The sequence below is a fragment of the Hipposideros armiger genome, unplaced genomic scaffold, assembly GCF_001890085.2.
Source record: "Hipposideros armiger isolate ML-2016 unplaced genomic scaffold, ASM189008v1 scaffold_56, whole genome shotgun sequence".
Taxonomy (NCBI): Eukaryota; Metazoa; Chordata; class Mammalia; order Chiroptera; family Hipposideridae; genus Hipposideros; species Hipposideros armiger.
The window spans coordinates 1,436,327-1,462,197 of record NW_017731406.1 but is presented as its reverse complement, the minus strand read 5'-3'; the positions used below and the strand labels follow the sequence as shown (position 1 = coordinate 1,462,197).

The window sequence follows — 25,871 nt, the reverse complement described above, 5'->3', positions numbered from 1 at the left end:
CCCACTTCAAAATTCACATTTTCAGAGATTATACTGGGTTCAGATATTTCAGATTGGTTGTATTTTGACCACTAAAAGCTCGTGCTTTGCGTAAAGGCATACAAGTACAGTAATACCTTGGTTTGTGAGCATAACTCGTTCCAGAAACAAACTACTCGTATGGCAAGACAGCGCTTGTTTGCCAAGTTAAAATCTATTAGAAATGTTTGCTCGTCTTGTGGAACACTCACAAACCAAGTTACTCGCAATCCAAGGTTTTACTGTAATTGTTTTTTTAAAGAGATTTTTATTACAGTATAGCTAACATATTATATTAGTTTTAGGTGTATAACATAGTTATTCACATTTATATACTTAAGTGATCACCATGATAAGTCCAGCAACCATCTGACACTGTACTATGCTATCATAATATTATTGACTATATTTTCTATGCTGTACTTGACATCCCTATGACTTATTTGTTTTGTTTTGTTTTGTTTTGTTTTTGTTTTTATTGGGGAATTGGGGGGATGGGAACAGTGCTGGGGAATTGGGGGAAGGGGAACAGACAAGTTGCTGTCCTTTTGTTCTTCAGTCTAGTTGTGGAGGACGTTGCTTCACTGGCCCAAGTCGGCACCATCATTGCGCTCTTCCCGGGTGATGCAGAGATCAGTCGACGGCTTCTGGACGGCCGCTCACTGTGGCTGCTGGCCGCTCACGCTGGCTGCTGGCTACACACAGTAGCCCATGGCAGCCCACTGCCACAGGGGCTGCAGCCTACGCCGTCACCGGCGACTCACAGCAGCCCAGCTCCAGGTTGAGCTGTTGTTCAGCATCTTAGCTGTAGAGGGCAGTGTCACTGGCCCTCATATGTGGGATCCGAACTGGAGCCCTCTGGCATCCCAAGCCAGTTCTTAACCATCGCGCCACTCGGCCGGCCCCCCATGACTTATTTGTTTTATATTGGAAATTTGAACCTCTTATTCACCTTCACCCCCACTCCACTTTAAAAAAATTTTCAATTACTGTTGAAATTCAGTACTATTTGATATTAATTTCAGGTGTACAGCATAGTGCTTAGCCATTTATATAATTTAAAAAGTGATTTCCTTGGCTAGTCTAGTACCCACCTGGCACTATACTTAGTTATTACCGTATTAGTGACTCTATTCCCTATGCTTCATTTTACATCCCCATGACTGTTTTGTGACTACCAATTTGTACTTCTTAATCCCTTCCCTTTTCCACCCTGGCCCCCAACTGCCCTCTCATCTATCATCCTGATAAATCCACTACCAATCTGACACCATACATAGTTATTACAATATTACTGACCATATTCCTTATGCTATACCCTACATTACCATAACTGCCGTGTACAACCAATTTGTACTTCTTTTTAAAAAGATTTTATTGGGGGCTTGGGGGAGGGGAGCAGCGTTGGGGAATCCGGGGAAGGGGAACAGACAAGTTGCTGTCCTTTTGTTCTTCAGTCTAGTTGTGGAGGATGTCGCTTCACTGGCCCATGTGGTGTTATCATTGCGCTCTTCCCGGGTGAGGCAGTCAGTCGCCGTCCACTGGACGGCCGCTCACAGCGGCTCTTGGCAGCTCAGGAAAGCTCACGCCAGCTGCCAGCCGCTCACTTCTTAACCCCTTCCCTTTTTTACCCACTACCCCAAACCCCCTCCCATCAAGTGATCATCAATATGTTCTCTGTGCCTAAGAGTTTGTTCCTGTTTTTTTTGTTTGTTTGTTTATTTTGTATTCGATTCAACATAATGAAAAAATGTTATTGAGGAAAGAAGTTCCCTCCCCCAATCCTCGGATTTTGTAGTTCTAGTAATGTAAAGTGTATCACTCATTGAACAACAGGTACAGTCCTAAAGAATTATGTGAAACATTATAAAAATGTCACTGCCCTTGAGGAAGTCTGCTGAAAGAATAAAATTTATAGTGGCTGGTGGATGAAGTAAAGAATTATCGAAAATAATAATGGAGCAGTAAGTAACCTCAGGAGTAAGCAATATGTTTATCTATGGTATCTATGCAGGGACAGGGAATTCATTGAAATTTTGGTAAGTCATATAGGACTCAAGACCCCAGTGGCATATCACTTTGGGGGAGAGACTTATGTTCTCAGGGATGTGTGTGCTTCTGCCCCATTTTTTGTCTTGATGGCGGTCACTCTTTCTTAGAGGCCTCAGGAGATATCTTCCTCATCTTGTCATAAAAGTGTGGAATCTTCATTCTGCAAGTGACCTTAGATATCGCTTTCTAGTACAAAACCCTCAGTTTTATAAGAGGAGGAAGCAGAAACACCCAGAGAAGCTGTGTATATCTCATGGCATAAAGCGCACTGTCACTGAGCGAGGCTTCAAATCAAAGCGAGGCTTGCCGTCATGTCCACTCCGGTAAGTCTCCCTCTTTAGCACACCGCTTCCTTCGTATTACTGGTGTTGTGTTTTAATTGGCAATGTTAGCCTAGCAAAATCTCTCAAACTACATTCTGCTCATCCACAATGACATATGTGGGATGTCGACTGGTCAGGAGACCAGATAGATCAAATGGACTGATTTCTGGATCTCAGTGTGATGCAGCAGGAGCGTTGATCTACAGGTTTGGAGAATATCAGGAATCGAAAGATTCGTTTCCAGGACTCATAGAGGATATAGCTCTCTGAAAGTAAGGGGATTTAACGGAGGGTGAAAAGTTTGTTCTCACTGCAGGTTAACTAGTGTATCTGATATACTATGCAGTGACTCAGGGAAACGTGCCACAGATTCTTTTTTTTTTTTTAAAGATTTTATTGGGGAATTGGGAAAGGGGAACAGTGTTAGGGAATTGGGGGAGGGGAACAGCCAAGTTGTTGTCCTTCAGTCTTAGTTGTGGAGGGCGCAACTAGCTCAGCTCCAAGTCTAGTCGCCCTCCGGTCAGCCGTGGGCAGCTTGCGGCTGCTCAGCTCAAGGTGCCCTGTTCAATCTTAGTTGCAGGTGGGTAGCCCACCATCCCATGCGGGAGTTGAACCGGAAACCTTGTTGTTAGGCACACATGTTCTCACCAGCTGAGCCATCCTGCCACCTGTTGGCAGCTCAGTGGCAGCTCACCTCGGGCGCAGCTCCGGCGAAGCTCACTGGCCTTGTGGGAATCGAACCAGCGATCCTGTTGCTCAGAGCTCATGCTCTTAAGCAAACTCTCAACCAACTGAGCCACTCGGCTGGCCCTGGCCACAGATTCTTTCTACCAAATTTGTGTCTCTTGAAAAATCACCTGTAAATCATCTACTTCCCAAATCTGGTGTGCATCTGTGTTTATGTGTGTTTATGTGAATTTCAGCAACTGAGTGTAAAGCTCCAGTTGTATATCCATCCATCAGTTTATTCATTCAACAACTATTAAGAGTATCTCCTGTGTTCCAGGCACTATGCTATGGACTGGGGATACAGCTTGTGAGAAGAGAGACACAGCCCCTGCTGCCATGGGATTTATATTTTAGTGAAGGGGGCAGATAATCAACAGATGAGTAAACAAAGAAAATACCAAGTAGTAATAAGAGCCCCCAAAAGACTAAAACAGAGTAAATTGGTTATTTTTAGGATGCTATTTTAATGCTTGGCTACATCATATAGCACTGTCAGAGAAGACCTAGGTGAGGAGGTGGCGTTTGAATAATGCGAAGGAGAAAACCACACAAATTGAAGAAAAGAGCCTTCCAAGCAGGGGGAAGAACACATCAAAGACCCTAATGTGGGAATGGGCTTGGGGTGTTTGGGCACCAGATAATGGACCAGTGTGGTTGGAGAATAGCCAATAGGGATGGGGGATGTAGTCAGATGAAGTTGGAGAGCTAGGTAGGGGCAAAATTACAGAGGACTTTGTAGGCCCCAGGAAGGAATTCTAATGGACCAGATTTCGGATCTCTTCTGCGTACTAGCTGTGTAACCGCAGATACGTTTCCTATCTGTTGTGATCTTCAAGTTTTCTCATTTGTGAATTGGGGACAATTACTGCTTTGCAGGGTTGTTTATAAGGATTATGATAGTGAATATAAAGTGAGTTAGTGCAGTGACTGGCACGTAATACACTCAAGAATTTGGATGATGATGATAAGACAGGCAATAAATAAATATCCACTGTATACTTAACTCTGTGTCAAGCATCATGCCGGACACTTCATATTTATTTATATTTAAATCCTCAAAATAATTCTGTAAGACATAATGAAATTCACAAAAATTGTTACTTGTACAATGAAGCAGTCCTAAGTAGCAGATACTGGATTCAAAATCACATCTCCATGCTTCCAAAGTCAGTTTCCTCCCACTAGATTAAGGGAGTAAACCAATTGTAATATGTTGGCTGGTCTAGTATGTAAATGCAATTTGTGACTATCCATGCTTTCAGAGATGAGATCAATCTTTGATATTACACGAGTACCTCTTGCCAGACAGGAATTTTAATGCACGTTTACATTCCTCTCAAGGCTTAGAATATTGTCTTGTTCCTCCTAGAAACTTTCATTATATTCTTTCACTAAGTGGATCTGCATAATAATATTAATACTTGCCAATGACATGAGACAACTTTTGAAGAAACCTAAGGAATCTTCAGGTTTTTGTTTTTTCAAGATTCCTTATTTCCCCCCCCCCCACACACACCCAAAGACACACATCATTATTGCAGCCTCTTCTTGTGAAAATGTTTTGCCCTTAATTGTACTCATTGGAAATGTCACAATAGTGTATTAACCTCCTGAGCTCCAGATGGCTGACTTTTTGTTGTTGTTGTTTGTTTTGCCTTGTTTTATTTAAAGGAAGGTAGAATTGGCAGCAGAGCTCCGTCTGATGTCAGGTTTGGGTAGTGTAAATTGTGTTTATAGAGTAAACATGCACTTCAAAAATCACAAGTTGTGCTTTTTATTCTTTGCTGTACAAAACCGTCACTGAATATATTTGGGAAGTTGAAAAGCTCATCCATTTTGTGAGCAAGTTTATATAAAGACATTGCTGATTATCTTAAAGATATTTAACAGGGATGTTTTACGCTGGGTAGTAGAGGAAGAAACAGCCGTTTAGAGATTAGTGTGTGTACAAGTATGTGTTGAAGTGTTAGATGATATTAATTTTCTCTCTGAGAAGCAAATGACAGGCTAAAAATGATAAAACATCATATGTGGACCATGAAGTAATGATATTTTTAGAATAATTATTTGATGAAACAGGAATGTGTGGTTTCTGATGCTCAAATTCACAACTTAGGGTCTTTAGAGGTGTTGGTGTAAGGAACGTCCAAACCTGTAGAGATAGTTTAATGAGTTTATTTGAGCCAAGCTGATGACAGTTGCTGGGAAGCAAAATCTCAACGGATTGAGAAAATGCTCTGGAGAATGGCAGTTTTGCAGATTATTTTAGACATTAGAATCAAAGGAAGCGATGTAAAGAGGGTTACATGAAATCTTTTGGTGGGAGATTAAGGGGGTGGGGGAAAGCAAATTGGGGAAATCTCTGGGATTGGATAAAATGTAAAACCGAGAGTCACACACTTCTTTCACATTGGTGGGAACAGGATAGTTAACATTTTACAGCAAGCACATAGAGATGGTGTTTGGGGAACAGAATAACAATGAGGGGTTCTTTAGTCTGATGCTCAGGTGCAGTGGGTGGGCTGTGTCCTGAGGGGTCCAGAAAAAGGGATTGCTCTGACATTCCAAGGGTATGCTATCTTAGATGCAAAAAAGACAGTAGACAGGCTCACTTCTGGTAAAGACTGACCTTTGTCAAGAAAGCTACAGGCCAAGATGTGGCTACTGGCCAGGACTCGCTTTTAGTTAGGAATTTTTATGTTCAGACCATCCTATGTGGTTACATTCGGTCTCTGCCATGCAGGCCTCCCCTGAGCTTCTCAGGTTTAGTATGTGGACCCTTTTCTTGTCCCCGTAGGTTAGAATTCTATCAGCAGAAATGGTGGGTAATCTCTGGAAGTAATGCCATCATATTGGGTAATATTATATTATTCTGCTGCTCCTATTGGCATAACCTCTATCTGTAACCTGATATGTATCCCTTATGAGCCAGAACGTTATGTGAACTTTTATTAAAAACCCTATGAAGACTACATGCTCAGGTACTAGCTCAGTATTCTTGTGAGGTTGTTCTTTCAAGTAGGCTAGGGCTTTGAGCAAGCTGTATTTTGTGATATTCGTTATATACTATTTGAGAACTGGAATTGGTGCTCATGCCGCATAGATGAATTATTTATCACAAAAAACACTTGAATAACCTATAAATCTATCACTGCTGTAGAAAATACAAACAAATGCTTGACTTTGTTAGGAAAAAACCAGTTTATTGAAATGAAACCAAAAAAGATCAACTTCTAGGTATTCTTAGAGTTACAATACTAACCTAAACAAACCACTTGTCTTTTAAACACTAACCAGAAGGCTATCATACTAAAATACTGTTTGATCCCAAAGATGTCAGTTTCTTTAATTAAACTGAACATTTATGGACTAGCTGATTTTATTGTAAATAAATTGTCATTTTTAATGTTGCAATGTTTTCAGAGGTCAAATAGCATAAAGGGAAATCTGAGTATCTTGTTGTGTATATACAAATTAAAACATCCTCTCTATCTCACTCATTCTTGTCTGTGAAATACTCAATTTTGTACTTGTTGTCTGCTTCTAAATGTAAATGCTGCTCAGATTTTCTTACTTAGCCTTGTCTTCTCACTTCCTATATGCTCTGTGGAAATCTTGAACACAACTTGATCAACAGTAATATGGAAGAAGTGTTGTTGCTCAGTGAATAAGCACACAGGCCTCCGAGTCAGACAGGCGTGGGCTCAAATTCAGGCTCTACCACTGACTAGTAATGGGTCCCTGCCCAAGTTTTCTAAGGTTCAGTTTCCTGATCTCTAAAAATGCAGATAACATTATCGCTGAGCTTAGAGGGGTTGCCCGAGCCTGGGAAACACCTTAGTTTCTCTACGTTACCTAGCCCAGCATCCGTGTTCACTTACTCAGTGAAATAAGTCTATGTCCTAAATGACTCTCACATCGAGTCTTATCGTTCTAACTGCAGTGTTAATGGTTAGCACATCACCATAGTCTTCCCTGATGATTTTAAAAGACTAAACAAATCTACTGCTTCCATTCTCTCCCCCAGCTGCTTTTCTACACACCTCCCTGCCCAAGTCATCATTTATAATACAGAGGTATTTGTCACTCTGCAGCCTACATACTTCTATAGATTTATGGAATTCGAGCAAAATATGGACCCCTTTTTAAGGAAAACCATTCTCGAAGACCCTGGTGTTGGCTTAAAATATTTTAATTATACTGTTTAAATATGTGCCAACACAAGATAAGACAGAAACTATGACAATAGCTCTTATGTAACTTTTAAAATAAACATGTATTACAGAAAAAACCCCAATGCAATTTAAATTAACATTATTTTAAGGGATAAATGATGTTTTGCTGACTAAATTGCTATTCATAATGTGAAGATAGTACAGTGCAGGCATTTTTGAATTCTCTGTGCCTAGAGTGCGATAGGATGACCCATTGTACCACCAGTTTTCTCTATTCCATCTGTGGTTCAGTTTTGATTAGTGTAGCAGGCTGCAATGTCAGTTGGTGTTTATTTGGTAAAAATGCATTGCTTTCATACTAAGTCCATCTCCGTTCTCATTAGCCTGAGATAATGAAAGTCATACTTCCCCAGTCACAGTGTGATTCTAAGTGCCAGTGTGGTTACTATGATTAGGTGGCAGGACTTGGTTATAATGTGGTTATCCCAACGATCCAGTTTATGCGTAGCTTTATCACATTGTCTTGAGAAATGAAACTGCAGAATTTTAAAATTACGTTACACAGCTCAGAGGCCATTAGGAATGTATTTGAGTATCCTAGTTTGAGCAACATTCACCCTGACTGCCAGGTATACTGTTCCCCAAACATGGTGCCTCAATGTTTATTGTAACTTCTGACTAAAGGAACCTTATCTGCTTCAGTGAACAGGTCCTCACCTTTCACAGCATGCCTGGCCTTCTTCCCCCAAATAGGATCAGACCATCCCGCCTTCAAAATCCCTCATCTTCCCTTCCATGCTCTGTGATGGCACTTAACACATTGTTAGCAACAGTCTGCTTATTGTCCCTCACCCCCCCCACTCCAAAGAGAAAGCTCTTTGATGGCAAGGATATGTCTTGGCTCATCTTTGTACTCCCAGTTCCTGGAACCTCGTGGGAACTCAATACATTTTGAGTGGGAATATTCTAACGCGAAAAGGACACTATAGGAAGAATACGAGCTAGATAGATGCCTTGTCTCTTTTCAGTATTATTTTGTGAAGAAAGTGGAAGCCTGACTCATCCGTGAGTGTGCAGAGTATATGGCAGTCAATTAAAATTTTATACTTTAGAAAAGAAAAGCTTCTGCTTTAGTATGTAAATGGTGGCATATTCTGAATGGTAGGTTCAAAAGGGCAAGACCTTTGAGATGATGTAGCTCAGTGGGTTGAAAACTTAACATCAAAGCCGCTTATCCTTAAGAAATCATATGTGGATACATATAGTCTCGGGACGTGGAGTAGAGAGTGGGAATGGAATCAATGGAATTGTAATAGATAAGCATGATATCGGGGGTGGGAGGGCAGTAGATGGGGGGAAGAGGGGTTGTTACTTTGTGAAGGTGAAAAGGATAACTATTGCATTGTTCTGTACACCTGAAACTAACAATAAAAAAATTAAAAACAAACAAACAAACAAACAAACAAAAACAATACACGGGAGACAGAATGAAATGTAGACTTGGGTTTGAACCTGACTCTACCATATGTCAGCTATGTGATCTTAGGCAAGTTATCTAGTAAAGATAATACTTCTTAAGTTCTTCCCATCCCCCATATTGGTCAGAATTTAATGAGATACTATGCACAATTTTATTGGCATTGTATCATGTACATTATAAGCATTCAACACATATTAAACCATTAATGATAAAACACTAACAATAAATGAATGCTCATTGTGGAAAACTTTAGCACAAAACTATTGAAAAAAATAAAACAGCCATGATCACATCCTCAAAAAAAAAAAAAAAGAAATCGTATGTGGAATAGGAATATGTAAAGCAGATAAACATGCAAATGTCTTTAATATTGGGAGGGGAGAGATCTGGAGACTCCTCAGATGAGCCTGCCTTTTCTCACATCCCTTCCTCAGCCCCCAAAGCAGCCCAAAACACCTTAAGGAACTCTCTGGACCCTCTGAATAGTTTGAAAACAAGAACCTAATCTAACTAAGGTGGACATCCTTTCCTGAGCATCTAAGCAGCCCACCCTAATGCCACCTGAGTAAGGTGACCAGAAATGAAGAATTTCATGACACCAGCATTTCTTTCACTAGACAATTTTGAAAGAAAGTACTCTTTAAATTAACGATAAAATAATATGTAATGGCAGCAAACATTAATTGAGTGCTTATTATTGGGTTGTTGGAAAAGTCATGATGTATTTTTTTCTGTTTTTCATTGCAAAAATGTGTCATGACTTTTCCGACAACCCAATATATACCAGGCATTGCATTTTACTTGGGTTCTTATTTCATCCTTATATCAACCCTGAGTATAGATACATTATTATTACCGTTTTGCAGATAAGTCACCTGAGGCCTGGGAGGGCAAGTGAAAACTTGACTAAATCTACATAGCTGTTGAGGCTAAGGAATATTTCTGCAACTTTTGCCCATTTTTCCCTCATTTTGTTAGAATCCTACATTGGGAGCAAATTGGGCCCCCTTGAAGATAGTTTTGTACTCTCTTCAGAAAGGAAACCCATTTTAGGTTCTAGCCTGTTTCTGACAATTATTTGCTAGTTAACTAGTCTCACACAAGCCATGACTTCTCCATGGTTCAATTCTCACAACATCCAAAAAGAAAAATGGTTTTAGTAGTGTCTTCCCTTGTTGATTAGATTCAGATAGATTCAGATGAAAGAGTATATAGGAAAAGTTGTGAGAGCTGTTTGAACTATTAAAATGTATGGCATTTTTGGTATCTAAATCTATGAAATCTATGAAATCTATGAATCTCATTCAGTGCTGAAGAGACTCATCCGTTTATTCAACATGTCAATTAATCACAGATCTTTTGCTTTTCCTTGTTTTCCCATCCTTTGGATATTTTACTATTGGTGCACTCTTGAGGCAGGTAATTAATTGAATAAAATTCAGTGTATTCATTTTGGCCGATGGCAGTGACTAAAATTTTTGGAAGGCTAGGTAGGGGTTTGAAAATAATGGGGTAATTTTTTCTTTTGTGGATGGAATTGTTCTTTATTTCATTTACAATTTATAGCTTTATTACCTACTGAAAATGTAGTTTCTGTCTAGGCTGTAGGAAACATTTATAATCTGCAAAAGTATTATTAAGCTGGCTTTATTACAATGTCTAAAGTTACTTTTAGAATTGGATCTAAAAAGTGGGAGAGTAGGGAAGGAAAACTTTATATTTAAATATCCTTATTGTCTTTGCCCAACATAACAAATCTCGTTGTTACTCACTGTTGTTCTTAACTTTAAATGGTACAGTGAAGAAATTCGCTATGCCAGATATATCAGTTATCCTATTGGATATTAATATTGATCAAGTTCTGCCCATTTTCTTAAGTAATTATTTGCATAGATCAGCTTTTTCTATTTAAAATGGTAGCATGCTTTAAGTAAATGTAGTGCGATTACAAAATAGAGGAAGCAAGCTACCATAAGGATCCTTAACTTGTTTGGTACCATCAGTCCCTTTGGAATCTGGTGAACCTGTGGGTAGCTTCTCAGAATCATGTTTTTAAATGTAAAACATAAAATATATGAGATTAAAAAGGAAACCAATTATATTAAAGTGTACTTATTGTTTTTTAAAATTATGACACATTCCAGAGAAATATAAACTTAAGTTTACACAAAAACCTGTGCACAGGTGTTCATGACAGTTTTATTCATTATAAACAAAAACTGGAAAAAAAGCCTAAATGTCCTCAGTGGGTCAATGTTTAAAAAACTGTAGTATATCCATACCATGGCATACCACTCAGCAATAAATAGGAAGAAACTAGTGATATGTGCAGTATTTTGTATGAGTCTCCAGGGCATTATGCTGAGTGAGAAAAGCCCATGCCCAAAGGTTACTACTGTTGCATGATTTCCTACATATGACATTCTTGAAAAGTCAAAATTTATAGAAATGCAGAATCTATTTGCAGTTGCCAGGGATGGAAGATTGTCAGAGAGATTTGAGTGTGGTTATGAAAGGGCAATATGAGGGGTCCATACTGCAATTGTACTGTTCTGTATCTTGATTTTGGCGGTTGGGTACATGAATCTACATGTGATCAAACTGCACAGAACTAAATACACATATACACACGTGTGCATGCACTCAACGGCAAGTAAAACTAGGGAACTCTGAATAAAATAGGTAGGCTTTCTCAAAGTCAGTGTCTCAGTTGTGATATTGTAGTATAGTTTTGGAAGATGTTCCCATTGGGGGAGACAAAGGATTTCTCTGCGTTTTGCTTACAATTGCACGTGTATGTACAATTATCTCAAAATAGAAAGCTTAATTAAAAAACTGAGACACAGTAATATGCTTCTTTACATTATTTGTTAAATAACAAGACAAAGTGGCAGCTTGTATAACTGGAGTAATTTTTAATAAATGGTGAGCAGTAATGATATTTTGAGAAACAGACATGAGTGTGGTGTGTGTGGCACAATAGGAAAATGTCTGTGACTTCTCTGCATCACAGTGACCAAGTCGTAGGTGCTGGTTATACTGCTGTGGTCTGTTGTCCACATTCATACTTGAAAGAGATGCTGAAGCACAGTCAGCTGTTACTGAAAATAAAGGTATTATTTTTCTCCTTCCGAGTTTACATATCCCCTGAATTGGGTCCCAGGGTTAAAAACCCCTGGGTTACTTTCTATCTGTGTACATTTTATTATCTGATATTATCTCAAGGGCCTCTGTCAAATAAAAGGTAAACATAATGCTTAAGCTTTCTTTTATCAAGTACTGCGGATGGTGATAAGGGCACATAAAAAATGCTAGTAGTCACATTTTATAGTTTTAAAGATTTACTTGATGTCATTCACCCATATGCACATTGTTCACCGTAATTGCCTAATACTAGTTTTAAAAGACATGTATGAACAGATTTTAAGTATGGAATAGACCACAAATTTATTGTGTTTGATATGAAAGGAAAACATGTCGGATGGATTGCTTGTTATACAGATTGACTTAATTTTGAATATCATTAAATATTTTAATTAGGTTTTACTAGCAAATCATTTAATAATGGTTTAGCTTTTTGTTGTTGATGTGTCTGAGAGTGTCTAGATCAAATGAGATTGTTTTACAAGAAATGTTTTACAAGAAGTGAAGTTCAGTGTTTTGGGATCAACATTACTTATTAAAATATCATCAACCTTTTGTCTGAGTTAATGTTAAAAATTAAAATTTATTATTTGTTTAATTGAGTAATTACTTGATGTCATTATGAATTATTTTCCTCGATACTTTATAAATTAAATATGGTTTCACCACAAAAGAAATAACAATAGGGCCACAGAAGTTAAATATATGTTTAGAGTTTCTTTGTGTGTTTGACCTTTCTAACAATACATGTGCTGACAGTATAACTTAAGTATCCATTCTGTGATGGTTTTAGAGTCTATAATTTGGGGGTAAAATGCTTAATCTGGTGTTTAATATATAGAAGCTTCAATAAGTATACTATAAATGATTTCTCAGAAAATCTTCAACTTTTCTTTAACATTTTAGCTAATCATATTTAAATAAACATAGTCAAATCCCTTTGGGACAAATGGTATGTATTGGGTTATCAGAAAAGGCATGAGGTATTTTTTCTATGTTTTTCATCTCAAAAATGCATCATGACTTTTGTGACGACCCAACATAATCTGAATAATTGTGATGCATCAACATTGCTGTAGAAAAGCTTTTTTTTCTGTCCTAGAATTTAGGATACGTTCTCTTATTTTGCATATTACTTTCAGCCTCTGAAAAGGTCTTAAAAATGTGTCCTTTAATGGGAAACGACACGATATAAAGTTATCTCCTGATAATTTTCTGTGTAGGTTTTTAATCTTATAGATCCTGAATAGATACTATATAGTATTTCCATGCTATATTTTTCATGAAGCTTAAATAATTTTAACTGCAAATTACACATATAATTATTTGAAATCTTGTTTTAATGTAATATATTTATTTTTAAATAATACATTTTGTGTATTTTTGATACATGAATTACTTAACTCTGATAATCTCCCTTTGTGAGATGTTTTTCTCATATAACTGGAGAGAAGCCACCTAAAGTTTAGCATTCAAAATCGCATAGCCCACCGAATGCATTGCTATTAGAATAAATACGTAGATCGACTTGGATCAGGCACTTGTTTGTGTATCCTTCTCCTACTGGAGCTCCAGGAACTGATGATGAGGAAAATGGCTTTTTGACTTCCTGTGCTTTTAAAGTTTTAGAATCCTCTCAGCAACACTGTGAACCTTTGCAGATACAATTTCAAATTTGTTCATCTATGACATTGCTTTTTCAGGGAACTGCAATGATAGATAAGAAACTCACTTGATTAAAGTAGCCAAAGAAACCTGATTACATTAGGTTTTAAAATCATGGTCAGTAATAGTAACAATATTATTGTTTTCATGACAATCATACTGTCCTTCCTATTTGAAGATGACACCACTGATAGTAATTGGTGTTTGTGTGCACGCTGTAGTTGAAAAGACCAGTGTACAATCAATATGTTCTTCATAGTGAGTGCAGCAAGATACCTTTACAGCTTAGAAATATAAAGCCTTTCCTCAAAGTACCAGTAAATCTGGATATTTACATTAAAAAACAACAGATTGTGCTCAAAGTCAACCTAAAATCGGAAGTGGCATCTCGACAGTAAATTTAAAATATTCCTTTTAGAATATTGCTCATTTGGCTTTGATACTAACATTTCATATTAGGGTAGGGGGATGTGATTATTAAACTGGCCTAGTACCTTTTGGTTTTGTAGTGTCTTACAATAAGACAAGCACAGTCACACTGACAAGCGTCTCCGTCTTAACGCTTTTCAAATTAAAGAATGGATTCAAATTAGGAAAGCTTTTTGTTCACCTAGCTTTGGAGTAGCATGATGTATGCTAATTGCTAACTTTGTCTGCATTATTTTTTAAAGATCAAATGGGCACAGTGGTAATTTTCATTAATCTCATACAGAGCAGCTAATTAAAATTTCCATTATTATCCATCCATTATCTAGTTGTTTCCTTTGTTCAGTATCAGAACAGGATGTTAATAATAAGCCAGTTTTGTATTACAGCCCTATTAAATATAGTGAGAATTAGTTTAATCTATTGCACTGTTTTGTTTTCCAGTGATTTCCTTAATATTATGTTGCACTATATTGATTATACTGAAGATAGTTTGACAGTTTGTAATAGAGATTTCAGAATTAAATACTTGTTGCTTTAATTTTTTATTCAATATTGGGAAAAAGTGACATGTTGTAGAAAAAAAGGAAATTACCGAGGACCAGAATATTAGTGTTTTATTCTCGTAGCCTCACTAATTATGTGGACTTGGGTAATCACCTTACCTCGATTCTCTATTTCTGTAATGAGGGTATTAGAAGAGCTAATCTTTAAGGGCCAGTCCAGCCTTTACATGTTATCATGTTTTCATATATGAACTTATGTTAAAACCACAAAGTCATTCTAAGCTTAATCAAGGCATTTGTTCTATGAGGCTATATATTTTCTGCCTTGCCCCGTTGAATTGTTTACTTCCACTGCTTATAACCACAGGATATCCTAAATTGCATAATTTAAAGTTGTTCCTAAGATTTGGGGGAGGGGTGAGTCCCAAGGTGATGGGCTGGCCCAAATGTTCCGTAGAGAGTATCTCAGGCACAACCATATGGACGAAGGGAACTAACATTTTCTGAGCAGCTTACTCCGTGAGACAACACATGTGAAATGTCTGTTTCAGGCACTTTATATGCATTGTCTTACTTAATCCTCATAACAAACATGAGGGGTAGGTGTTTATTACCCCTGTATCATGGATGAGCAAAGAGATTTATAGAGATTAGGTCAACAGCCTGCTCAAAGATTACTTGGAAGGTAAGTGAGGGGGCCATGATTCAAACTCAGTGGCAGTTTGAGCTCTCCCCAGCTTGCCATCATACACTGTCTCAATTTACCTCTTCTATACTAGCATCTCTGAATATATTGCAATGGAATGCCTCAGAACTGTAATATTCTGAAGTGAAACTAAACTGAGCTTGGAAGCTTCAGCATGTTGAAACTCATGTCATTCACCCATTTGTTTATTCTCCATCTATCCCTTCATCCATCTATCTATCCATCCATCCAAGAAATACGTATTGAGTCCTTACTGTGTGCTGATAAGCATGGTGTTAAGATACAGAAGTGAACAAGGTAGGCACGATTCCTGCCTCATAGAGCTTATGTTTTAATGAGGAAAACACAGTAAACAAAGTGCTAAACAAGATAAACTTAATAAAGCTAATACTGTGAGGTTTAAAACGGTATTGTGATGATAATTGGTGTCTGGTGAGGAGAAGACTTTTGGGGTGAAACTTAAATGATGAGAGCCAGCGATGGAGATGTCAGGGGTCAAAGTCTTCTAGGCAGAGAAAACAGCAAATGCAAAGGTTATTCTACAGGAATAAGCCTGGATGCAAGCCTCTAGGGGAGAATCAGTAGGGTCTTGTTATCCATTAATTAAGAAAAAAGTTTGAGGATCATATGAAAGTGGTATGTAGCAGTAAACTTGCACAATTTTATGCTATAAATATTTACGTGCTATTACTCCTTGTGGATTTGTAGCCTTAAAAGGTGGATAAATAAGTTATAGAAATGTGGAAGTGATTTCATGGTGATGGTTTTACTTACTGTGCCATATATGTGGTGATTTATCCAGTAGGCTTTTTGAACATCTACTGTATATCCTAACAAAGCAAGAATAATCAGATCAGTGGTCAGTACACAAAATATGGGAGCTAAAAGTAAGAAACTGTATTCCTTGTGTAATTGTTAAGGACAGATTCAATAACAGCATGCTTTCGTTGAGGCTCACTCAATTCAGTCACCGTGTTAGGTCCTTGGCGTATGTGGACTTCCCAGGCGAGAAGAGAGAGAGGTACTAATAATGACCTCTGCCCCAGTGTCTCAAGTACTATAGGAGTGAAGCACCACAGTGCTAGAAGGGAAGTGAGTTCTCCCCTACAGAAGACTTTGTCAGACTTTAAACCTTTACTATTTAATGGAATTTTAAAAAATTCAGACATTAAGAATGATTGACAATTTCTATATTGAGAAGGCATTCTCAATAAAAAGCCAAATAGTATATGAAACCCTAGGGAATCCATTTCTCATTATTAACACATTGTTTTTTGTTTTTAAATTCTGTATCCTCTAATAATATGACTTCTACCAAATGGGAAAAATAATGCTTTCCTTATTGTAGCTTAGATACTTAGCAGAAACTGAGTATAATTTGTATGAACTTAGAAAATGGGACTCAAGCTTGAGTTTTAATTCAGAGGGACATGCCTGTAATATAGGAAAGGTAAGTTATGATTATGTGTGTGTAGAATGTAAAACTGTGAGCTATTAGTACAATGAGTGTGTTGATATTTTCCTCCCAGCCGTTTCCTCAAACTACTTACATAGTTATGGCAAGGTGACGAAGCTAAAGAGCTGTGATGAAATAATGAGCTCGGGAAGTAACCCCACGTATATTGGAAATTAAGTAAAAAACTAGTCACTATCAGATAAATTCATTTAACGACTTTCTAAGGTCAATCTACAACACGAGATTAACAAAGTTAGAAAGAAATACGTGGGAATTGGTGAATAGTTTAGACCAGGGGTCGGCAAACTGCGGTTCGTGAGCCACATTTGGTTCTTTGGGTACGTTCCGTCTCAAAAGTTTGCCAACCCCTGGAAGAGCCAATCCTGTCCCTCACAACAATTGAAAAATTATTCGAGAGCCATAAATATATTTTTACATAATCACCATTATGTGAATAATATCCTTTAAAAATTGTATAAATGAAACTATGGTAGTTTTATTTTCATTTTCAATTTTACTTCAGAGCCACATGTACATACCCAAAGAGCCACATGTGGCTCACGAGCTGCAGTTTGCCGACTCCTGGCGGCTCTTCTGTCTCAAAAGTTTGCCAACCCCTGTTTTAGACTAATTTCGTTAACTAATGTGCTAATTAGAGACTATATTGTTTTTGCATTTTAAAACCGTTTTCACTTGTTTTTGTGATAGTCTGATATATTTCAATAGATTTGGGTAATGTATAATGTAGGCTGATCGTCTGATATTACAATAGTTTTGGGTAATGTATAATGTTTTATATTAAATTATATTTGTTGTATTTTGTGAAATGGAATATAAATATCTTAGCTAGGAAAATTAATAAGATGATTTCTAAATGTTCATTCAGTGGGTTAAGGAGGACCAGCTAATGTTAATCCTAATGCCTGGATTGTAAATTGAAGCATTCCTGTCAGTGATAACTTTTTACACTCAAGTCCATGTTCTATTCAGGTCATGCGCACCAGCAGTATAATTTTCTTTTAAATGAGGCTGAGGGGAGTGTTGAGATATACATAACATGGCTTTACCACATCAATTCTATGACCACAATGTTTGAAGTGCCTAGTACTCTGCACACATTTTTATACAGTAAAATATTTGCATATTCTATGCATTATCTTAAAAGTTTAAAAAAAGTTTTGGTTGTCTTAAATAATATATATGTGTATTTATTTTTTCTTTTATATATAGGGAGGGCTGAAAAACAGCAAACATGAATGCACCCTATCTTCACAAGAATATGTTCATGAATTACGATCTGGTATTTCCGATGAAAAACTTCTTAACTGCCTAGAATCTCTGAGGGTTTCTTTAACCAGCAATCCTGTCAGGTAAGTGACTCTTATTGTTTTGGTATGATTTATACAATCTGTACTGTATATAATGGTTGGGAGTATAATCATTCATGTCATTTGAACCTCAAGATTTTTCTGACCAGATGTCTGATGTTAGCTAATAAAACAACAGTGTCTGATGATGAGGATGTAAACATTTAAAAAATATAGTTAAAATCTGATCACTAATCATGCAATTTTAAGAATACAAAAATTACTTGAATGTTAATTCCTCTTTGATTATGTAAACATGAATCTAGAAGTTAAACATACACATTTACATGGAAAAATGTATACTTATATAATTATATTATTTATTTGTAAAACAAAATCAGTATATTGGCTTTATGATATTGTTCCTTTTTAACTTGAGAAATAAATATAATTTTACATTCTTCTATAATTTTTAGATATGCTACTCATACATTTCTGTAATTTGGGATAGCAAACATTAAATTATTTTGACTAATAAAAGAAATTGGAAAGTATTAATAAACTCTTCAAAACACTATCCATTTAGACTATTACCTAGGTACAAAGAATAATCGATGTTTCTTTATTAATTATATCCCAAATTAAATGTTTTTATAAGGAAAGTAGATTTTCAGTATAATATGAAAATATTTTTCGATCTACTAACATAGTTGCTAGACTCTTAAATTTAGAAATTACTGGATAAGAATATGTATAAACCATATTTTGACTTTATGTTTTTCCTAGTATTTAATAGGGACCACATCTTGTACTTCTTTGACCTATCCACAGAGCCTTAAAAATAACTTAGTGTTCTGTCATTCCATTTGGATTTATGTATAATTTGAAATAGATCCTACTACAGTTGGCCCTTGAACAACATGAGGATTAGGGGCAACGATCGCCAGCCAAGTTGAAAATAGGCTTATAACTTAAGTTAGCCTTCTCCATAACACGGATTCCAAACTGCCCGTTGACCCTTGAACCGTGCGGGTGTGAACTACAATCGGTATAAGTGGACCCGCATTGTTCAATAGTCATCAATATTTATTTTCATCTATAGTGAATTTGGCAGAACTGGGAAATTATAATTGTACAATAAAATATTTAAAAACGCAGTGGTAAGATGTAACTTAGCTTTCACTATAATAATCAAAGGTGGCTGTCTTGCCATTTTGTTTAGAATGCTTCTGGTTTTAATAATTTGAACAAGGACGTGAGTTCTTTGAGAACAGTAACCATGATGGGGGTCCCCCTGCCCCCCTTGACGTTGCCCCTGCCCCCTTGCTGCGCCGCCTCCCCCCGCCCAGCTCCCGCTTGTAACGTACAGTGCTCTACTATAGTGCCCTTACGTGTTCTGAAATTTCTGGTGAATGGTTAACTGATTAAGAAGTGACTAAAGACGTATGCTTCTGGTTTTAGTGATTTGAACAAGACAGTGAGTTCTTTCAGAACAGTAACCATGGCGGTATACCCTCGTCATTTCCCGGCATCCCCCAACCCCGTCTCCTTCACCCCCTCGTCCCCCTCATCTATAGCACTTTACTATAGTGCACTTATGTGTTCCGAAGCTCCCGTTGGATGGTTAACTCGATTGAATAAATTAATCTTTAAGACGTGACTATATATGTAGTGTGACATTTAGAAAAGAATTGGGGGCTAGCAAAAATGCATTTTCATATGATGGCAGGAAAGGCCTGAAATTATACACGGGGCCTTACAAATGTAGCCCAGGAAGTACGAGCCGACTCCAAGGAATTATGGGCTCAGTCGAGAAGGTGACAGGCTCTGATTGGCTGGCTGGAGCAGCATTCTGGAAGCTGATTGGCTCCAGACGTGGCGTAAGGCGCTGGTGTCGTCACAAAGCACACGTTCGGCGCTCACCCCGAACAGAGGTTCCGGCCTGAGGAACTCGCTGACCGGAGCCGAATCCCGCCACCTCATCTGCCTGAGCTGTCGGTAAAATGAGTAAGAATGCGTTTGAGAGCCACGGCGGCATCCCTGCTGCGGGTGGAGCCAGTGGGAGCAGTGAGCAACCCTCTCAGGGCGGCGCAGCTCCTGCCCTGATGGCCCCAAGATCCAGGGCTCGACTCTGGGACATAGTACCGTGTAGCGTAAACCAGCTGCTCACGGCCTCTCTGGTTGACGGTGTTTTCAAGATCAGGGGAATGCAGGTTTCCCATGTCTCAATTGTGGGGATCATCAGGAAGGTGGAGAGAGCGCCATACTTCATTCGTTACAAGATTGATGATATGACCACCAGGCCTATAGAAGTCCGCGAATGGCTCGGCCGAGACAGAGCAAAGCAGCGGCGGACTGTGTTTCTGGTGGGAGTATATGCCAAAGTGTTCGGTATTCTCAGAGGTTATGCGGGGATGAAGTGCCTTGAGGTATTGAATATCCATATCCTGGAAGATATGAATGAGTGCACCGCACATATTCTGGAAATTGTCAACGCACACACGATGGTGGCTCAAGGCCTGCAAGAGGCCTCTGGGCTGAGCGCACCTGTTGCTCCATCCCGAGTGGGTGAGGCTGCATCCGGAGTGGGTGAGGCTCTGGAGTACGGCGAGTCCAACCTCGACTTCATCCGGGAGGAGGTGCTGCGTTTGATTCACGAGTGTCCACGCCAGGAAGGCATGAGCATTCATGACCTGCAGGTCGAGCTTCGCAGCCTGAGCGTCAGTGCCATCCGGGAAGCCACTGAATGTCTGATGAGGGAGGGCCACATCTACCCCACTGTGGACCGGGAGCATTTTAAATCTGCTGATTGAAGTGGCAAGATTTTTCATGCTCTGAAGACCCGTGCTTCCAGCTGTGAAGTGTATTTGACCTGTTGATTTTATTTTATTTTATTTTATTTTTTTTATTATTATTTTTTATTGGGGAATTGGGGGGATGGGAACAGTGCTGGGGAATTGGGGGAAGGGGAACAGACAAGTTGCTGTCGTTTTGTTCTTCAGTCTAGTTGTGGAGGACATTGCTTCACTGGCCCAAGTTGGCACCATCATTGCGCTCTTCCCGGGGGAGGCAGATCAGTCGCCGGCTTCTGGAGGGCTGCTCACTGCGGCTGCTGGCTGCTCACACTGGCTGCTGGCTACACACGGTAGCCCATGGCAACCCACTGCCACAGGGGCTGCAGCCTACGCCGTCGCTGGCGACTCTTGAGAGCCCCGCTCCAGGTTGAGCTGTTGTTCAGCATCTTAGCTGTAGAGGGCAGTGTCACTGGCCCTCATATATGGGATCTGAACTGGGGCCCTCTGGCGTCCCAAGCCAGTTCTTAACCATTGTGCCACTCGGCCGGCCCGACCTGTTGACTTTTAAGAAGTAGTTTTTTGGTTTTGTTTTTTCCAACAAAAGATCTCAACTGGCATCCTTTGGAACCTCACTGCTTTTCCAACTGCTTTGAACGTTTCCATTTTTCTGACTATATTTCAACTGCAGAGGGCGATGCGATGGATAAATTGATTGGACTTTTTGTGGGATTTACCAGCAAGCAAATGAAAATACTCCTGATTGGGTGAATTTGGGGGATCAAAGGTACAGAAACAGTTGAATATTGTTTAGTTGAACGGGAGCGTCTTGTTTTCTGAAATATCTATGTATTAGGAGAAAATAGATGTAGTCACGGAACCAGTTAAGAGACAAAAATTTTTTGTTGTTGTTAGACTTATTTTCTAAGTTCGGTTTTAGTTTATTATGGTTATTGTTATCTCTTGCTAAATATAGTGATTAATTCAAATGTGCTAAAGATAGCAATTTAGGAATTCAAACTCAGTTCAAGTGTTTATTGAATGGTTTGCTCTTATTAACATAGGTTTATGTTTTTTCAAAAATAAGATGGTACTGTGTTTGAATAACTATCAGCTTTGACTGCTTTTTTCTTAAAATGTCATTGTTTAATGAATATCTTAAATAAGATATGTGATACTTGGATTAAATTACAGTATTTCGTAGTTGAATGGTACACCAGTGCCAGTCTTTCTGTAAGTTTGATGTTCTGAAGTATTGCCTATAGTCCTAAATGCTCAGTTTTATGTATAACAAGGTTATATTCTTATAGCTTTTGCAAACAAAAAATAATTCTAGGAATATCAAGCTTAGTAAGTTTAACTGATTTTTATTTGAACATTTTATTTAAATACTTTTGCGAAATTTTTAATTTTGTGTGTGGTTTTCCTAAATACACTTGGAAACTCCTTTTGTTTTTACAGAATGATGATTCTAATTATCGAGAATAATTTTCTCTCTTCTCTGTATAATACCCGTAACATGTTATACCCCAGTTGTAATTATACGTTTTAGTGTAGTTTATATTAGTTATGTGAGACTTTCACAAAATTGAATAAAGTAAACCCTTAGTTATGCATGTGCTAAAGATGGTATCTATCAAGTTACTAGGTATTACATTAGAGGAAAAATAAATATATGTAATGATTCAGATAAGTAAAAGAATACAGCATCATTTGTTTTAATCAGGTCACAAAAAGAAGGTGCAAAACCAGAAAAATCCCTTAAATTCAGACAATATACATAAAATGTCAGGTTGTGATCTGTGCTGGGGAGGAGATGATGTTATTTTATATCAGATGGTAAGTGCAGTCCCGTCTGACTTTAGTGATATTTGAGCAGAAGTCTAAAGGAAGTGTTGGAATGAGCTATGTTGTCCATTGGAGGAGGAATGTTGTCAGAAACAGGAAACGAGCAAATGTTTGGCCTGTTCTGGGAATGTCAAGAGGAGCCAGTGTGGCTGGAGGCAGAGAATATAGAGTCTGGGAGCCATTGGAAGGACTTTGGCCTTTAACCTGAGCAAGCGCAGGGGAGGTGTTAGAGGGTTTTGAGGATAGTGATGGCATGCCCTGACCTAGAGTTTTAAAGGAGAACTCCGGGTGAAAGCAGGGAGACCATGTTATATATTGCGGTAAGGGAGCTAGAAATCGCCCAGGAATTCCAGGGGCAGCTGCATAGTGGGGCCTCATGGAGGCTGATATGGTGGAAGGGCGTTTGACATCCTCAGATAGTCCAGGACCTGATTCTTTTTGTCCTGAGCCTCCCTCAACTCAGCAGCAAATATCATGGCGCATCACCCTGACCAATCCCATTGTCAGCTGCTTTTCCTGATATTAACTGCCTGGTCTTCTCTGTTGCCCAGGGGAGATTCCTAGCAGGGTAACTCTGGTCCTCATTTTCTGCTTGGCCCAAGCTTTTCACGCAAGGCCACCTCAGTCTGCAGGCTGGCTTACATGCTCACGACACCACAGTTCAGGGAACTGTCCATGAACGAGTCAGTTTTGCCTTTGGTAAGGGAGAGGGAGGCCAGGTGGTGTGGTTCAGAATTTGTCTACCTACCAAGTTTCCCAGATAAGAAGACCTAACTGGAAAATAAGCCCTAGCATGATGTTTCAGGATGCTCGTAATATAAGCCCTACCCCAAACATAAGCCCCAGTTAAGATTGTCAGCCAGACATGACTGTTTGAGTAAATGTAGATTTTTGTACATGAATAAATGAATAAGTGTAGATTGTTGGAGCAAAAAATAATGTAAGACCCGGTCTTATTTTCGGGGAAACACGGTAGGACTGTTCCCTTAGAAGATGATAAGAGCTTGTCAGGCACAGGCCAGCACAGGAACTTTTTAATAAGGTGACGGAAATTTATTGTATGGAGATCTCCTGAAGGTCAAGGGTTACTTTATTCCTCTTGTATATTCAGCATTTATTATTATTCCTTGTGGCATTACAAATTGAGTGAAGGAGTAAAAAGAACACACTGCTACCAGAAGTGCTTCTAGTGTTCTGTATGTATACCTGTAGGTTTTGGAAAGAGGAGAAAAAACACAAGGAACACTAGCCTTCTTTGAGTGTCCTGAGAATGCTTACCAAAACCCAGTTAGCCACCTCCAGCAGTGGTTTCTCCTTGGACTTTTTTCTACCCTTTGACTCAGGTCCAAAAATCTTTCTTCCTGATAAGGGGATACTCGCCTCAACTTATTTCTCAAAAAATACCGGTAAAGTGGTGGTGGTGGGATTTGTCTCTATATCTCATGGTTAGATAAGTTCTGGAAATGCAGTGCGTTTGCCCATTTTGGGAACTTACAGTGAACGTTAGCATTATTATTATTATTTTTTAAGATTTTTATTGGGGAATTGGGGGGATGGGAACAGTGCTGGGGAATTGGGGGAAGGGGAACAGACAAGTTGCTGTCGTTTTTTTCTTCAGTCTAGTTGTGGAGGATGTTGCTTCACTGGCCCAAGTTGGCACCATCATTGCGCTCTTCTCTGGCGAGGCAGATCAGTCGCCGGCTTCTGGACGGCCGCTCACTGTGGCTGCTGGCCGCTCACGCTGGCTGCTGGCTACATACGGTAGCCCATGGCAACCCACTACCACAGGGGCTGCAGCCTACGCCGTCGCCGGCGACTCATGGCAGCCCAGCTCCAGGTTGAGCTGTTGTTCAGCATTTTAGCTGTGGAGGGCAGTGTCACTGGCCCTCATATGTGGGATCTGAACCGGGGCCCTCTGGCATCCCAAGCCAGTTCTTAACCATCGCGCCACTCGACCGGCCCCACGTTAGCATTATTTTTAAAAAAAGCTTTTAAAAGTCCTTCAGGAAAGAAACTTGTTTAACTTTATCAACCCAGAGTTTCCAAATTAAAAACAAAAACAAAACAATGTCTTTTACTCCTTAGAGATGCTTATAACCATTCCATAGTCTAAACCACCCTTCTGTTTCCATCAGATTTAAACCCACCAACAGCCGTAAGATTTTGTTATCCAGCCATCCCCTACTTTCAAATCTCCCTCACAGAAACCAACAAATAATCACACCAACACAGTGTATGACTAAATAGTCTCCCTTTTGGACAGAAACAGATAAGCAAACAAGAACAATGAAACACCAACAAAAATCAGAAAATGAGGAAGCCCGTGTAAAAATAAACCCAAGCACGAGAATAATTTGTATAACACAAAGGAAATTGCACAGAAAACAAAGGAGAGAAAAAATAGTCTATTAAAGGATAAATCCCCTTGAATGCGTAGTGTGTTATATAACACTTAAAGAATCCTTGAAATTCTACAAGAACCACTTCATATTATTGTTTTAATTTCCTAGGGCTCCCATAACAGTTTGCAAAAACTGAGTCACTTTAAAGAACAGAAATTTATTCTCTCCACAGCTCAGGTGGCCAGAAGTGTGATATCAGGGTGTCAGCAACAAAGTCCCGCCTAAGGCTGTAAGGGGGATCTTTTCTTGCTTCTTCCAGCTTCTGGCATTCCTTGGCTTGTAGCAGTGTAAATCCAACCTCTGTCTCCCTTGTCACAGCTCCGCTGTGTTGCTGCGTCTTTTCTATGTCTCTCACAAGGGCACTCTACTTGAATTTGGGCCCCACCCTAATCTAGTATGATGATGTATTCACCTTAGTTATATCTACACAGGCTGTTTCCAAATCAGGTCGTATTCTGACATTCTGGATAGCCTGTATGCAACTCACCTCAACCAGCCAAAGGGAAATTATCCTTAACACCACTGAAATAACCAAATTGAGAGAAATTGTGTTGAGGTATAAACATTAAGTAGTTCAGGATATCTGTAAAAGTAGACCAGTGTACTACTTCTAGATCTGTTTTTGTGTATAACTGTCCTTAATGCAATTTCATTTTGGTGACCTCATTGCCTTTATGAAGAACATTTTTCTGTAGGACTGAATTCTGAGAGAGAGCGTGTTACATGGCAGAGGCACACTAGAGTGCCGGTCATGAGATCTGATTTCCCGTCCTGGATCTCTCACTCTCTGTGACCTTAGTCCCATCCGTGAGTGACCTGTTTGTGCCTCAGTTTTGCCGTAT

At 38.9% G+C, this 25,871-nt stretch overlaps 2 protein-coding genes across 6 annotated transcripts in view; both read left to right on the top strand.

Annotated features, from left to right (window-relative positions):
• Window positions 1-25,871, top strand: part of DIAPH2 (diaphanous related formin 2) — an 873,267-nt gene that overhangs the window by 184,945 nt on the left and 662,451 nt on the right. For all 5 annotated transcript variants that reach the window (XM_019641102.1, XM_019641101.1, XM_019641103.1 and 2 more), the window contains one exon: window positions 17,911-18,050. In XM_019641102.1, the coding sequence (XP_019496647.1) occupies window positions 17,911-18,050 (140 nt within the window). The remainder of the gene's footprint in view (window positions 1-17,910; window positions 18,051-25,871) is intronic.
• RPA4 (replication protein A4) lies at window positions 19,991-20,800 on the top strand. The gene has a single exon (XM_019641107.1). It carries the CDS (start codon window positions 19,991-19,993, stop codon window positions 20,798-20,800), a length of 810 nt encoding a protein of 269 aa, XP_019496652.1.

What these genes read in the sequence shown, in the direction of transcription:
- RPA4 (XM_019641107.1), top strand. Translation starts at nt 19,991, where the DNA reads ATGAGTAAGAATGCGTTTGAGAGCCACGGCGGCATCCCTGCTGCGGGT.